The sequence below is a fragment of the Lynx rufus genome, unplaced genomic scaffold (genome assembly GCF_022079265.1).
Source record: "Lynx rufus isolate CCGP_SWC_20201006 ecotype Redwood Valley unplaced genomic scaffold, mLynRuf1.p SCAF_3, whole genome shotgun sequence".
Classification (NCBI taxonomy): domain Eukaryota; kingdom Metazoa; phylum Chordata; class Mammalia; order Carnivora; family Felidae; genus Lynx; species Lynx rufus.
In genome coordinates this window covers 196,529,752-196,543,923 of record NW_025814845.1, presented here as the reverse complement: position 1 = coordinate 196,543,923, position 14,172 = coordinate 196,529,752, and the positions used below count along the sequence as shown (strand labels likewise).

General features: G+C 41.9%; 1 protein-coding gene across 3 annotated transcripts in view; it reads left to right on the top strand.

Moving 5' to 3' along the window:
- MCPH1 (microcephalin 1) overlaps positions 1–13,892 on the top strand; it is a 271,742-nt gene extending 257,850 nt beyond the window's left edge. Inside the window, exons 14-15 of one of the 3 annotated variants that reach the window (XM_047090437.1) lie at positions 1,632–1,655; positions 13,469–13,892. In XM_047090437.1, coding sequence (XP_046946393.1) covers positions 1,632–1,639 — 8 coding nt within the window. In that variant the 3' untranslated portion in view covers positions 1,640–1,655; positions 13,469–13,892. Of the gene's footprint in view, positions 1–1,631; positions 1,656–1,773; positions 3,753–13,468 lie in introns of those variants that run through there. The other 2 variants (XM_047090439.1, XM_047090436.1) reach the window with 2 other exon arrangements.
- The last annotated feature ends 280 nt before the right edge of the window (positions 13,893–14,172 follow it).

Below are 14,172 nucleotides of genomic sequence, written 5' to 3'. Positions count from 1 at the left end.
CAGAGCGGTGGGCCAGCACCCGGCTGCCAGGACCCGCTCCCCCCCACCGCCCCCCTCCCCAGAGCATCACCCGCTTCTCCTGACACTCGTTTGTTCACCTGCTCAAAGAGCGGTACAAAAGGAGCTATAGTTTTTATTTCAAAACCTAAGACAGGAAGCCAATGTGCACGTCTGGCTGTGCGGCATTCACAGTGCTGGACACGTGACTCCATTCGGAAGCGGAAGAGGTGCAGAGAAGCTCTCTTTCCAGGAGGCTGACGGTGTGGTGACGGGCGGGCTGTGTCTGGTACCCTGGCTCTGGGGGATCGGGGGGCGGTGTCCAGGAGAAGTAGGCCAAGCAGGAGTGGGAGGCGGGCTCCACCGGCAGCAAGGGGTCGGCGCAGGGGAGGCCGGGACGGGCGGCGCTCGTGCGCTGCTGGTGCTGGGGTGTTCAGGGCCCCGCTCTGGGGATAAACCTTCTTGCTCTGGGTTTGATGAACGTACAGGCTTGCTGGGGCTCTCAGAGCAGGTCCCACAGACGGGGACACTAGAACAACAGGGATTTCGTCTCTCGCAGCCGGGGGGCCGGAAGTCAGAGTTGGTTTCTCCTGAAACCTTTCCTTCTTCAGCCCTCACTGGTCCAATTCAGTGTCAGCACCTTGAGGCGGGATCCTCACCTGGCTTCTGGAGACCTGAGAAGTGCATTCTGTCCCCTGTCTTCCTGCTGCTTCCTCCTGTTTGCCCCCCTCGTCTCTAAATTCCCAACTCCTGGCTTTCCTCACCCCTTCCCAGAGAGCATCCTTTAACAGATAAGTAGATACTGTGTCCACGTTTTATTCATAGATCACTACAGATATTTATGAATGTCTTTTAAATGATTGATGGTCATCCTTTGATATATTTTGAAAGTATGGCAATCAAGAGTAATTTTTTTTTTTTTTTTTTTTTTTTTTTTTTTTTACTATCTGATGCAGAGTAATTTATCTTTTGCCTGGAAACTTATTTCAGAAAAAAAAAAAAAATCTATGATTTTAGCTACAGTCCAAGAGCCAAGAGGCTGTTGACTCCTTTCTAAATGCCAAGAATATAACCTTCAAAACATCCTATGTTCTGAAACAGAGGTTCTTGTTTTGCTGTTTTTAGAAAAGTGCATGTGTCAAAATGACACCAACTGGAAACCAGAATTTTGCTTTTTAGACAGCTGTCTCGTTCAGCTAACGGAACTGTGCACACGATGGCTATCAACAGTCCATATCAACAACTAATCTTTTCAGCGTCGGCTGTGTACCGTGTGTACAGGGCCGGCGTCTGGGTCTGCATGATTAGTATTTCCAGGCTGGGGAGCTCTGTCGCCCCTTCCTGTTGCCTCGTGCACGGTCCAGCCGCCTGCTAGTTCCTCCGGTTGTTTGGCCCCTCGGCCCCTCTGCGCGTGGGTTTTTAGTAGGCAGAGGTCTACCTGCTTGACCCCAGCGCTTAACCTTCACAAGGCCCTGTGGAATTCTCCGAGATTCAGAGCTGGAGCTGGGGGCCCAAGCCTCTTTCCTCTCCCATAATTCATGTCCTGTTTCTGATTTGTCATTGATTACACCATCTGCGTGTGCCCTTGGCAACTTCCGGGTATTGTGCGTTCTGGAATCCTTGGCTCTCGGCAGCGTGGTGAAATCCTCACCCGTAAGGTGAGTCCCCCTGACTCTGGCCACTGCCCCGATCTGCACCCGGTCCTCTGTGGTGAGGTGGGTATTAGAATGTGTATTTTTCAAATATTTATGAGTTTATGTTCTTCTCTTTTTTGAGTTGAGTTACGGTAGCTCCAGCTTTGTGCACATAAAGGAGATTTCATCTGCACATCTCTACACGCGTGCACAGACCCACAAGCAACATGGTCCTGAGTAGTGCATATTCCCTTTCACGTCGGGGTCCTGCCACTGGCTTGTGCTCTGACCGGAGGCAAATCACCTATGCTCTCCGGACCTGATTTACTTCATCTGTTAAACAGACTAATAACCTCTGCCCTGCTTACTTCCCTCGATGGGCGAAGGAGATCGCACAAGAGAGTTGCAGGGTATCCTCATGCGTGCTGGGCATTGTCCCGTGTCATTGGGTGACAGTGTCCACTGACACAGCAACGTTATTCTCGAAACACTGTGCAATTAAAATCCCTTTTAAGTTAAAATTAAACCCATGTTAAGGCACTGAGCTGAAAGTTGTTTTGTGAGACATGATGGAAACCAATACTCTAAATTTGTTCCAACTAGAAGGTCCGCTGCCATGTAAGATGGAGTCCCTGAGGCCAGAGAGTAGTTTGCTTTGGGTAGTTCTTAAAGTCTGAAAAAAATTCTCAAAAAAAAAAAAAAGTAGCTTGTTGCATCCACTTTCAGATTTACAGTTTGCTTTCCAAAATAAAGGTCCTAAGGTTTTGTCTTTTAGGACCTTTATGTTTATTCCTATGTTTTGTGGCATCTTTGTTTATGCAGTCACAATAAAATCACAAGGGATGGACAGATCATCATTATTATCTTTTTTTAAGCCACTAGAAACCCCCGAGAAGTTTGGTTTGTTTTGTTGTTTCTTTGATAGAAGGAAAGATGGACATCACCAAAAAAAAGTCTCTTTGCCTAAGACCTCCAACATCCTAGGACTAGATTCCTGCAGATAAGCCTTCTTATCCCTTCACTGTCTGATCCAACATTTCTATTTAAAAACAAACAAAAGTGTCAAATGATTATTCCAGTATAAGACTTTCTCCTGACGTCTAGCTTGTTCTTTGGAGGCGGCTGCTCAGCGGTGACCACGGAGCATTCAGCCAGCTTACCCTCCTGGCTGCTGGCATAGAACGGTGTGAACTTACGAGATCTCCAAACAGGGCTCCCCATGTCTTACTCATTTGCTCCGTGGAGAGTCTCACACACGCTGAGTTGCCTTATAACGAGGCTGTTTGAACGGCCATGATTATGTTCCCAATTCATTCCCCAGAGTCCATTTTCCCTGAAACAGCAGTATACTTAGGCCAAGATTCTCGATGAATCATTCCACCAGGAGGAGAAATGGGGATTTTTGAGAGAGAAAATACTTGTGGGCACTTGAATATGTATGAAAATAAACAGGAAAACAAAAACCAAATTCCCGGCACGAGGAAACAAAATGTTACCTTTACCTGACGTTGGAATGGAAGCATTTTCCAGTAATTTTCTTTCCCCCAGCACACCCATAGAGTAGAATTCCCATTTTACATGTCAAGAAACTAAGACGCGAAAGTCCCAAGTAACTTGGCTGGCGTCTTAAGTGAGGCCTTCGGCAGGGGTTGGGAGCCCTGAGACCCCAGTACATTCATCACTAGTCTGCGAATTTTTGTGCTGTAATCATTTCTTTTCACTCTCTTCGTCCCCAGTTGGTGTTATCACTTAAGGCTGGTTTGGCCTTTCTCAGAAGACATATTTCCAGTCTCGGGCGCCCTTTTATTGTCTGGGCTATGTTCAAGTGATAAGACATACATTTTATGCTATGGTGGGAACATAGTGTACTATGCTCAACAGCGGTGCCGAAGGGGGAAAAAAAATTAGCCTCAGCATGATTTCCTTATAACTTATAAAAAGCATTTGATTTGAATGTCTCCGCATGTCATTGTTTTCAGGAAAAAGATCTCTGATAGCATGTGGGCCTTTGCAGGCTAGCGTAGATCATTGTTTCCCCAGATGGCTGACCACAGAACTAGGCCCAGGAAAATGCATGCTCTTAAACATGGCATTTTGTTAAACGGAGGCCACTCGGGAGGCTCAGCCCTTAGGGTGCATGATTAAACAGATAATATCAGGAGTCTTCAGGTCCCTGGTAGTCCACATTTTTAGTGCATAGATAAGGAACCAGTCAGATGGGAGGTGAAGCCATTTGCTGAGGATGGAAAGGAGAAGAAGAGAAAGGAAAGACCCGGGGGCCAGTCTGTCCCCAGCCTGCCCCCTCCTCAGAACATGACCTGATACCACGCTCATACCTTGGCTTCCACCCCCAGGAGTTCAGCAACCATGCAGAAAGTGGCAGTACACTTTTAAGACACAATCTCAGACAATAAGACACATTATTTTTGTTTTGAGTTGTTCTCAAATGGATGACCTCTACCAGGCTAGAAATAAATGAGAACTAAAACTGAAACTGATTTGTGGAATTTTATAATTTCAACATCTTGTGTGTATAAGCTTTTAAGAAATATATAGCTTTTTTAAAAGTGTGTGTATGTATATATATATTATATATATATAATATATATGTGTGTGTGTATATATATATATATATATAATATATAATGACTTTTTTTAAATTAATTGCAAGCTGCTGAAAGAGTACGTGTTAGCCTTGGAAAGATATGGGAAGAGTGTGCTCAGAAAGTGTATTTCCCTTTAATTGCATTCATTGGTCAACTAGTGGTCCTAGATGGTTATCTTTGAAATTTCCTAACCTGTCTCACTTGGCTCCCCTTTGTGAAATTTATGCCAGCTGACCTCCAGTCACTGGATGTGAGCATCAACAGTGATAGAAAAGTAAAAAAAAAAAAAAAAAACATTTTAAAGACAGGCAGACAGGGGCGCCTGGGTGGCGCAGTCGGTTAAGCGTCCGACTTCAGCCAGGTCACGATCTCGCGGTCCGTGAGTTCGAGCCCCGCGTCAGGCTCTGGGCTGATGGCTCAGAGCCTGGAGCCTGTTTCCCATTCTGTGTCTCCCTCTCTCTCTGGCCCTCCCCCATTCATGCTCTGTCTCTCTCTCTGTCCCAAAAATAAATAAACGTTGAAAAAAAAAAAAGACAGGCAGACAAACTGGAAAATAAAAGACCCTTCTCTGCACCTTACTAGCCAAGGCACAGTTTTTAAGCCTCACTTAGGAACAAAAAAACAAAGTAGAACATGACAATCAGCTACATATTCAACTGGGAACAGGAAATAGTGTAACCACAGCAACATTTTATATCCATCACCAGAAATGCAGTCATCAGTGTGGGGAATCCAGACAGCCACTTACATGCCAACACGAAGCATTTTGGTTTCGACAGGTTCGCAAGACTGTGTCTTATGTACAAATTCGCAGAGCCCTCTGCAAGTGCTGCCATGTTAACTCCTGTGTCTGGGCCAGGAGGGTAAAGCCATAAAAGAAAGTTCAAAGCTCAGCCCCCTAATGGGATGTTGCCAGTAGTTCTGGCTGTCTTTGCATATTGGCCTAGTAAATTAACACTGGAGCACATGGAACTTGGAACTTCTGTTCCTTCATTGTTGCATGTTAACCAATTAATATTGAGCATCATAGAACCTAAAGTGGTAGACCTTTTTTTATGGACTGAAGGGTGTCCCCCAAAATGTTGAAGTCCTAACCCCAGGACCTTAGAATGGAACTGTGTTTGGATATGGGGCCTCTAAAGAGGTATTTAAGGTTAAATAATATCCTAAGGGTGGAGCCCTGACCCAGCAGGACTGGTATCCTTGGAAGAAGAAGAGAAACCCCAGGGATGCACATACACAGAGGGAAAGCCATACGAGGACAGAGAAAAGAGCTATTCCACAAGTCAAGGAGAGAGGCCTCAGGAGAAACCAGACCTGCTGGTACCTTGATCCTGGACTTCTGGCCTCCAGAGCTGTGAGATAATACATTTCTGTTGTTTACACGGCTGGAAATGAGTTCTGAGATCATGGTAGAAATCTGTTTCTTTTCTCCATGAGGAAACAGAGATCTGAGTTTCTCCACCAGAACCACACAGTGAATTAAAGATCCAGCGTTCCTAGTCACCCTCTTCTCAGTTCAGAGGCTTCCTTTGTGAAAAGATCTTAATTCTGCTCTTGGTAAGCAGAGCCTCTCTTCATTTGTGCAACCACTAACAGCAGGGATTCTCAAACTGTGTGCTACAGAAACTGATTGTGACTGAAGGGTCCAACCTCCAAGTAAAATAACAAGAAGCTGTTCCCCATTTTTCAGGAAGAGAAAAAAATACTTGGATTAAATCATCTCATTTTTTTATTCAATTTTTATTAAATTTTGATGCTTGGGAATGAATGAATATATAGCAACAAGAATGTAGGAGGAAATGAATAATAAAAACATATCAGATATTAATAAAACCAAAGCAAAAAAGTTTTTTGAGAGATAAAAAAGAATTCTTTGCGGGAAGAAAGTCAAAAGTCAAAATCCTAGCAGTGTTGTGAAAGAAAGGAAGAGAAAAGGGTCCAGCGAACAATTCTACAAACGAAACTGGGGCGGCTGCTACTACAGATACTGTAAGGATATTTCAAAATCATGAGAGCTTGCTGAATAAATTTATATCAACAAATTTGAAAATAGGGAAGATGGATAATTTCTAGAAAATATTACCAGAATTGACTCAAGAAGTAGAAAATCTGAATAATTTCAACCATTTAAAAAACTGAATAAGGGGCACCTGGGTGTGGTTCAGTTGGTTGAACGTCCAACTCTTGATTTCATCTCAGGTCATGATTTCACAGTTCATGAGATCAAGCCCCACGCTGGGCTCCTGCTTGTGTGCACACCTTCTCAGAGTAAGTAAACATTTTTTAAAAATTAGAGAAGTGAATAATCAAAAGTGTGCTTCTCACCACCCATCAAAAAAGACACCTGCACAGAGTGATGTCAGCAAAATGGCAGACCAAGAAGATCCAAGCTCCCATCTTCCCCACAAAAACACCAATACAAAATAAAACGAAACACCCAAAACAGAACCGACTTTGTCTGAACAAATTCTGTAGGAGCACTGGAAAACAATGAAACGTTTACAGCAACCGGGTGAAAGCCCAAACAAGCAAAGCCATGTTCATGGCATTAGGGAGGTTTTATGGCTCCTTACTCATGCCCCACAGTCTTGGTTTCCTTTCCTCAAATGTAGACCCTATTTGTTCCAGTCTGCTTGGGAGATCCCTGAAAGACTGACTTGCTCACTTAGTCTCAGTGACTTGGAACATGTGCAGGAAGAAAGGCACACTGCTTTAAAAAGCTACAAGGTAGGCAACAAATGTAAAAATAGGTTTAAAAAAATACTTCCATGCGTCAAGGGACACAGTCAACCACACAAAAATACAACCTATGAAATGGGAGAAAATGTTTGCAAAAATAGAGATGAATATTTAAAAAATATGAAGAAATTCTACAGTTCAACAACAATAAAAAACGAATTGAAAAAATGGTCCAAGTACTTACTTGACTAGACACTGCTCCAGAGAAGATATACAAATGGCCAAGAAGCACATGAAAAGATGTTCATCATCACTAATCAGATTAGGAAATGCAGATCAAAATCACAATGAGGTGCTACTGGATACCCATTACAATGACTACCATCAAAACAAAACAAAACAAAACAAAACAGCAAGTATTGTTGACGGCGTGGAGATATTGGAACCTTGTGCACTGTTGGTGGGAATGTAAAATGGTGCAGCCACTGTGGGAGACAGTATGGTCAGTCCTTAAAAAATTAAATGAAATTATTCGATCTAGCAATTTCATTTCTGGCTATATACCCATATTATTCACAATAGTCATAATGTGTCTTACCCAAGTGTCCATCAATGGATGAATGGATAAACAAAATGTGGTCTATATACACAATAGAATATTATTCATCCATAAAAAGGAAGACTGTTGTGATACATATGTCTGCTCTTACTCTTTCATTTCAACAGAGATCTAGAGTTCCTAATCAAAGGGATAAGATGAGACACACAAAGGAAATACAAAGAAAATATAAGAATTGTGAAGGAAGAGACAAGTCCTCTTCTTTGCATATGATACATTTGTTTACATAGAAAAATCTGGGAGAATCGAGAAATGATTATAACTGATTCAGCAACCTTGGTCTTTATAAGGTCCACTTAGTAAAATCATTAGCATTCCTATGCCCAGTAGTAAATAAATATAAAACAGAATACAAAAACTAGTGAATTCAAGGCTAGCCCTGTAATGTCATTTTACTCACATTTCTTGGGTGGGAAGCAAAAGTTGTTATACTAGGAATAAACTATTAGACTATCTTGTCTATGACCCAGCCCACATCCTTGGTATACTCTGGGAAAGAAAGTATCCCATATGTGAACATCTCCAGCCTAATATCAGGACAGAAAAAAATGTTGAGAACTGCTCCATTCTTTTAGACCAGGCTATTTCCTTCCAATATACCATATGTCAAGTCATTCACTCAGTTTATATTTGTTGAGCACCGATCATGCACTAAACATATTCTAGGCACTACTAGAATAGGAGTTGACAAGGCAGATACAATACTTGCCCCTATGGGACTTATATTCTATTTTTTTTTAATATTTATTTATTTTGAGAGAGAGAACGAGACCATGAGTGGGTGAGGGGCAGAGGGAGAGAGAGAATCCCAAACAGGCTCTACTGGCAGCACAGAGCCCAATGTGGGGCTTGATCTCACAACCATGAGATCATGACTGGAGCCAAAATGAAGAGTTGGATGCTTAACCCACTGAGCCACTCAGGCACCCTGGGACCTATATTCTAGTGAAGATAATTTTTTTTTAAGTCCTGTTGGTGATCAATGCTATGAAGAAAACAGGGTATGAGTATTTATAGTGAAAGTGAGGTTGGCCCCTGGCGGAAGGGCTGTATTTGAGGTAAGACCCCAACGATGAACAGAAGGGTGGGCCCGTGTAGATCTAAAGCACTGGCCTTTCAGACCAAAGGAACAGCTAGGATCAAGGTAGACGAGGAGGAGAGGCATTAAGTGTGGAGTGTCTGATTGGAAATGATGCTGGAGAAGTAGCCAGAGGCTGGACCACTCAAGGCCCTCATAGACCATGGTGAGAAGTTCAGTTTTTTTGTTCTAAGAATAAATGGAAGTTACCATAGGATTTTAAGTAGGGGAATACATATCTTTAAATAGAAGCAGAGAGAGCAGTTACAGGCTCTTGCAGTGGTTTGGGTGATAAATGGTGGTGGTTACATTTAGGATGATATCACTGAAGGTGGTGAGAAGCTGCCAGGTTTTAAATAAAAATTCTAGAGCCAGTTGGCCTTGCTGATAGATTGCACGTGATATATTAGGAAAGAGGAGTCAAAGATGACTTCTAGACTTGAATTTGAGCATCTGAGAGAATGCTGAGGTTTCGCGAGATCGGGATCCGTGAGGAAGTACTGAAGGAGTAGTGGTTTATTCAGCATACAAAAGAGGAGCTGGCAAGACTACCATCAAAAGAGGGGAGGAAGTCTTGTTCATTGTGGTTCCAGAGAGAAGTGAGATCAACAGATGAAAATTACACAGTGGGCAGCTGTGGGCTCATTAGGAGAAAGGATTTTAGGGTCATTTGTAACCTGCTCATCCCTACTGCTAAAAGCACCTTCAGTGTCAAAACCCTGTCCTGAGTGTTCCAGGAAGCTGAGTGACCCTCATTCTATTAAGTAGGAGAGCTGATTCCTTGATTGAGTGAATGTCTGGCTACATGGCCACTCATGCTTCAGCCCTAGAATAGTCAGCTGATTGTGATAAGCTAAGATAAAGCTCCCAACAGCATTCTGAGGGTTCTAGCACTCTCTGCGCACAGTACCATTAACCACATTTGGCTGTTGGCAGTTAGAGTTTTAGTTCAAGAAAGTGGCTTGCCCACCACCACACTATAAAAAATAGCTAGCAGCATGTTCCTTCACTATCCTAATCATCAGACCACACAGAAGAAAGGCCAGTAAACTTTAACTCGTGCATAAACCTGTGCCAAGACCTGCTAAAAAACCTTGTTAAAATACAAACACAACGTCTTTTTTTTTTTTTTCAGTGCAAATTTAACGGGAGGTGCTCATATACCATCTGTCTCTTTCTGCTGGGCAGACTGGCATTACTCTAACCATTACTCTGTACCATTGGTTACATTATACGGGGTGTTTGAGGGCCATTTGTATGATGTGACATTGGAATTAGGGGAGTGACTATCTTTAGATGACAAACGAACTTGGGTAGAAGTCATTTTTCATGTGTGTGTTTACATTTGGAAACTTGGAAACACGAGGGGCTCCCTGGACAAGGATGTCCTGGCTGCCAGCCATCACTCAGCAGTCAAATGCTTTTCCGTTCTGAATCCCTGCTTTGCTTACCGTACGCATAAGCTCAACACTACATGTACCTCAAGTACCATTTTTCAAAAGTCCATGGGTTAATTGAGCCTACCGCACCAAGCGTGAGGGGCCAGCCACAGACTTTGTTGTGAGGTTACACTTAGGGTTCTATTTTATCTAAATTTAAAACTTCTTCTCTAGTCAACCTTTTTCTCCACCACAGTGAATGAATGGATGCATGGATATGTGGGGTGACACTAGATTTCACGGTCAAAGAACTGGAATAGAGACAGACATAGAGTACCCAGATCTTACAACCCTTCCTTATACTACAGTAAAGCTGGAAGGGTGTTTTTTAGATTTTTTAGACATATTTAAATAGAAATAAATGTGTATAAACCTGTGTATTGCTTGAGGGTTCTTCTATAAATGGAGGGTTACATATTGTTCCTTGAGTTTTTATTTGACTCTCTCTAGGAGAGCCTTCCATTTTACACACATACAGCTACTTCGTTCTTTCTAACCATTGGAGGACGTGCAATTAAGCCATGCACTCCTTATTATTGGACATTTGGGGTGATTTCCACCATTTCTGCCATTATACGCTTTATGTGTGTGTTCTAACTGGAACAGTTTGAATTCAGTTTTAAGAGATTATTTTGAGCTGTAATTATCCCCGCCGAATCCCAGGCATGCATGTTTGTGTAGAGCAGATTCATAGCAGTGACACCACTGTGCCCCAGCTTACGTGTACTTGTAAGTTTGGGTACCCACGGCTGTGCCACTTTATACTTTTACAGCATATGGACGTCTCCATTTCCTCCACATCTTCACCAGTACTGGACGTTACCCATATTTTTTATATTTGGTGATCTGATAAATTAAACAAATAGGTGTCATTACTCAATTTGTCGTCCCCTAATTACTAAATTACTAATGAGTATGAATAATTAGAGAGGGAGCTATATTTCATGGGTCACCTATCCTTATCACTGGCTATTTTTCCTTTTCACGCTGTTCTACAGAATATGTGTATAACATGGACCCTCGCCCTGTGGTCTAAGTGTAAAATTCTCTCAATCTGTCTCATTTTTAATTTCGTTTATTGATTGTTGTGGGTTACAAAGGTTTTAATATTTAATTATTATTCTTCATGGATTCAAATGCCTTATTTCCTGAGGCACCTGAATTTGGGTTTCACTTTGGAAGGTCATCTCTACCCCCTGAGCTCCAGAACCTGTCTCTTATCTCTGTTAATGCTTCCATCATTTTTTTAAATGTTTACAGTGTTAATTCATCTGTAATCTATTTATTGTGTGATGTGAAGGGATCATACCATCTATGTAGTACCTTGTCCCCTCTGCACTGATTTGGAATGCCCTGTGACTCACCTCTTAAATTCCTATATGTGCGTGGACATGTTTCCAGACTTTCCCATTGGTCTATTTATCTGTTGTGTGCTAATTACATACTATTTTACTATTGTAATTTTATAATGTGTTTTGGTATCTAGCATGTCAAATTGTCTGTCATTATTCATTTTTTTCAAAATTGTCTTCCTATGTATTTTTTCTTTGGTATAAATGTCAGAATAAGTATGCCACTTTTTTAAAAGAAATATTTGGCATTTTTTTCATTAAATTCTATTTTAGATTAATTTAAAAAATCACCACCCTTTTTGTAATGTTTTCTGGCTTTGGAAAATGATATCCTGTCAGAAATCTAAGTGTAAAAATTGAATCTACAGGGTTTTACAACCTGGAAAAAAATATGACTGATACGCTTTAAAACTGGGTACAAAGAAAGGCTTTCTACCTATGGTTCAAAGTCCAACTGCAGTAAAAGATTTACATGATCTGAATGCAAAAACAAAACACTTTTTTGCATCAGGAAAGTCAAAAGGCGAATAACAGAGAAAATATGTACAACACATCCACGAATAAAGGTCTGATATTAAAATACTGCTTCACTGGGTTGTGGAGAGAAGTGGTTTTACTGAGTACTAATAAGAATTGTTATTATTCTGCTGGATATATTAATTTTAATGATATATAATGTATATTATACATGTGACAAATGGTAGTGCTTCTCCCCGCTGAAAGCTGACCAGTTCAGACCTCTTGTGTGGAAGTGCGTTTGCACTGGGCAAATGACGACTAACTTCTGGGACACGATCTAGAGCTCCAGCTAAGATGCACCCCTTTTTCTTCCATCTTTTCCCCCTATTCATAGAACAAACCTATGTTTTGACTTTCTGTCTGCTATCGTTCATCATCGTGATGTCTTAAGGTCCTTCAGTATCATTTCTCTCTCCCTGTGGATAATAGTTGTAATCAATAAGTGAACTGTAGGGGCACCTGGGTGGCTCAGTCGGTTAAGCATTCGACTTTGGCTCAGGCCATGATCCCAGGGTCATGTCAGGCTACTCACTGAGTATGGAGTCTGCTTGGGATTCCCTCACTCTCTCTCTCTCTGTCCCTCCCCCACTCTCTCGCTCAAGAAATAAAAATAAATTCTAAAAACTACATTAACTGTAATTTAATTTGTAATTCAACCAGTGCTGCCAACCCATTGGATTCCTCTATCGTCCTCATAGAAGTAGGGCCTAGAGCAGTATAGTCTCCTGCTGGCCTGTTCTGCATCTATAGTTTATCCTGGGCCAGGTGACTTCTTATGATTTTCATAAAATAATAGGCTTTCAAACTGACAGGACTAGTCCAGCTTCTTCAACTTAAATACGAAGACCTACGTTTTAGAAACTGTGCGTACTAACTTTGTATACTAGCGAGGTAGACAGGCTGTGGATTGGTAGATACACAGCCTAGAATGTGTAGTTAGTACCGTAACTAAAACTAATATATTTATATATAAATTGCCTTGTGCCGGAGAGTATTTTCTGTAGCTAATGGAGATTACAATCCTGGTCTCTCCCGCCATGGACTGGCAAACTGCCACCCGGCTAATAGAACGTTCTGCCATGATGGGAACACCCTATATATGCTGTATCTGCAGGATATGTGCCTATCGAGGACTTAAAATGTGGCTAGTATGACTGATGAACTGAATTTTTTCAATTTAATTTTCATTTTATTTTAAAGTTTATTTATTTTGAGAGAGAGTGTGTATGGGAGGAACAAAGAGAGAGAGAATCCCAAGCAAGATCTGAACCATCAGCACAGAGCCCGACGTGGGGCTTGAACTCATGAACCGTGAGATCATGACGTGAGCCGAAACCAAGGGTTGGAGCCTTAGATGACTGAGCCACCCAGGCACCCCTTTATTTTAAATAGTCACATGTGCTATATGGGCACGTGGACACATAGACAACACGGCTCTAAACCGCCTAAGACTTTAAAATACGACTTTGCGTACATATAAGATTATTATTTTACCTTGTGGTTGGCCATTATAAATGCTAAACTGCTTTTCTCTTTCTCTAGATTCCATCACTCAGCACCAGGTCTGTGCCTCTGAAAACTACCTGTTGCTTCAGTGATGGAGCCATCAGTCAGCACATGGCTACCGCCACCGGCTCGCAACGTTGTCTTTGGACATTCAAATGAGCAAACCCTGACGAGAAGGAAAGGACACAACATGATGCCTTTTGACACCATCACCTGTTTGCCTTGTGTGCCTTGTGGTTTTTACATAAAGAAGCTCCTTTGTGTGACTTTCTGATGACTGAATGTGTTTTAAAGAAGCACTACCAGCCTATAGGGGCCTTTTCTGTATAATGCCAATCTTAGTATTGTGATAGCGATCATGATTAAAAGCTCCCAGAACCTTGGTCATTAAAGCACCCATAGTGTTAAATAAAGACTGGGAATTAAATTGAGATTAAAGTGAGATCCAACAACCCCCAAAGTTTCTTGGTTGGACTCTAATATCTTTCTTGGCATACCATACACTAACTATGAAGGATGTTGATCAGTTTATTAGATGTTTGTCAAAGTAATGAATGAAGACAGGTGTAGGAGCTTTGCAATAATTAACGCCACCAGAGGATCTCCAATTCTCCAAGTTAGTGTTTGGTGAGGACAGCATTACCAACAAGAGATCGTGGCCTTCACTGGCTGCCACAATGCTTGGCCTTCCTTAGAGGAAATCGGCAGTGGGACTGAATCATTACACGTGGACCCATCAC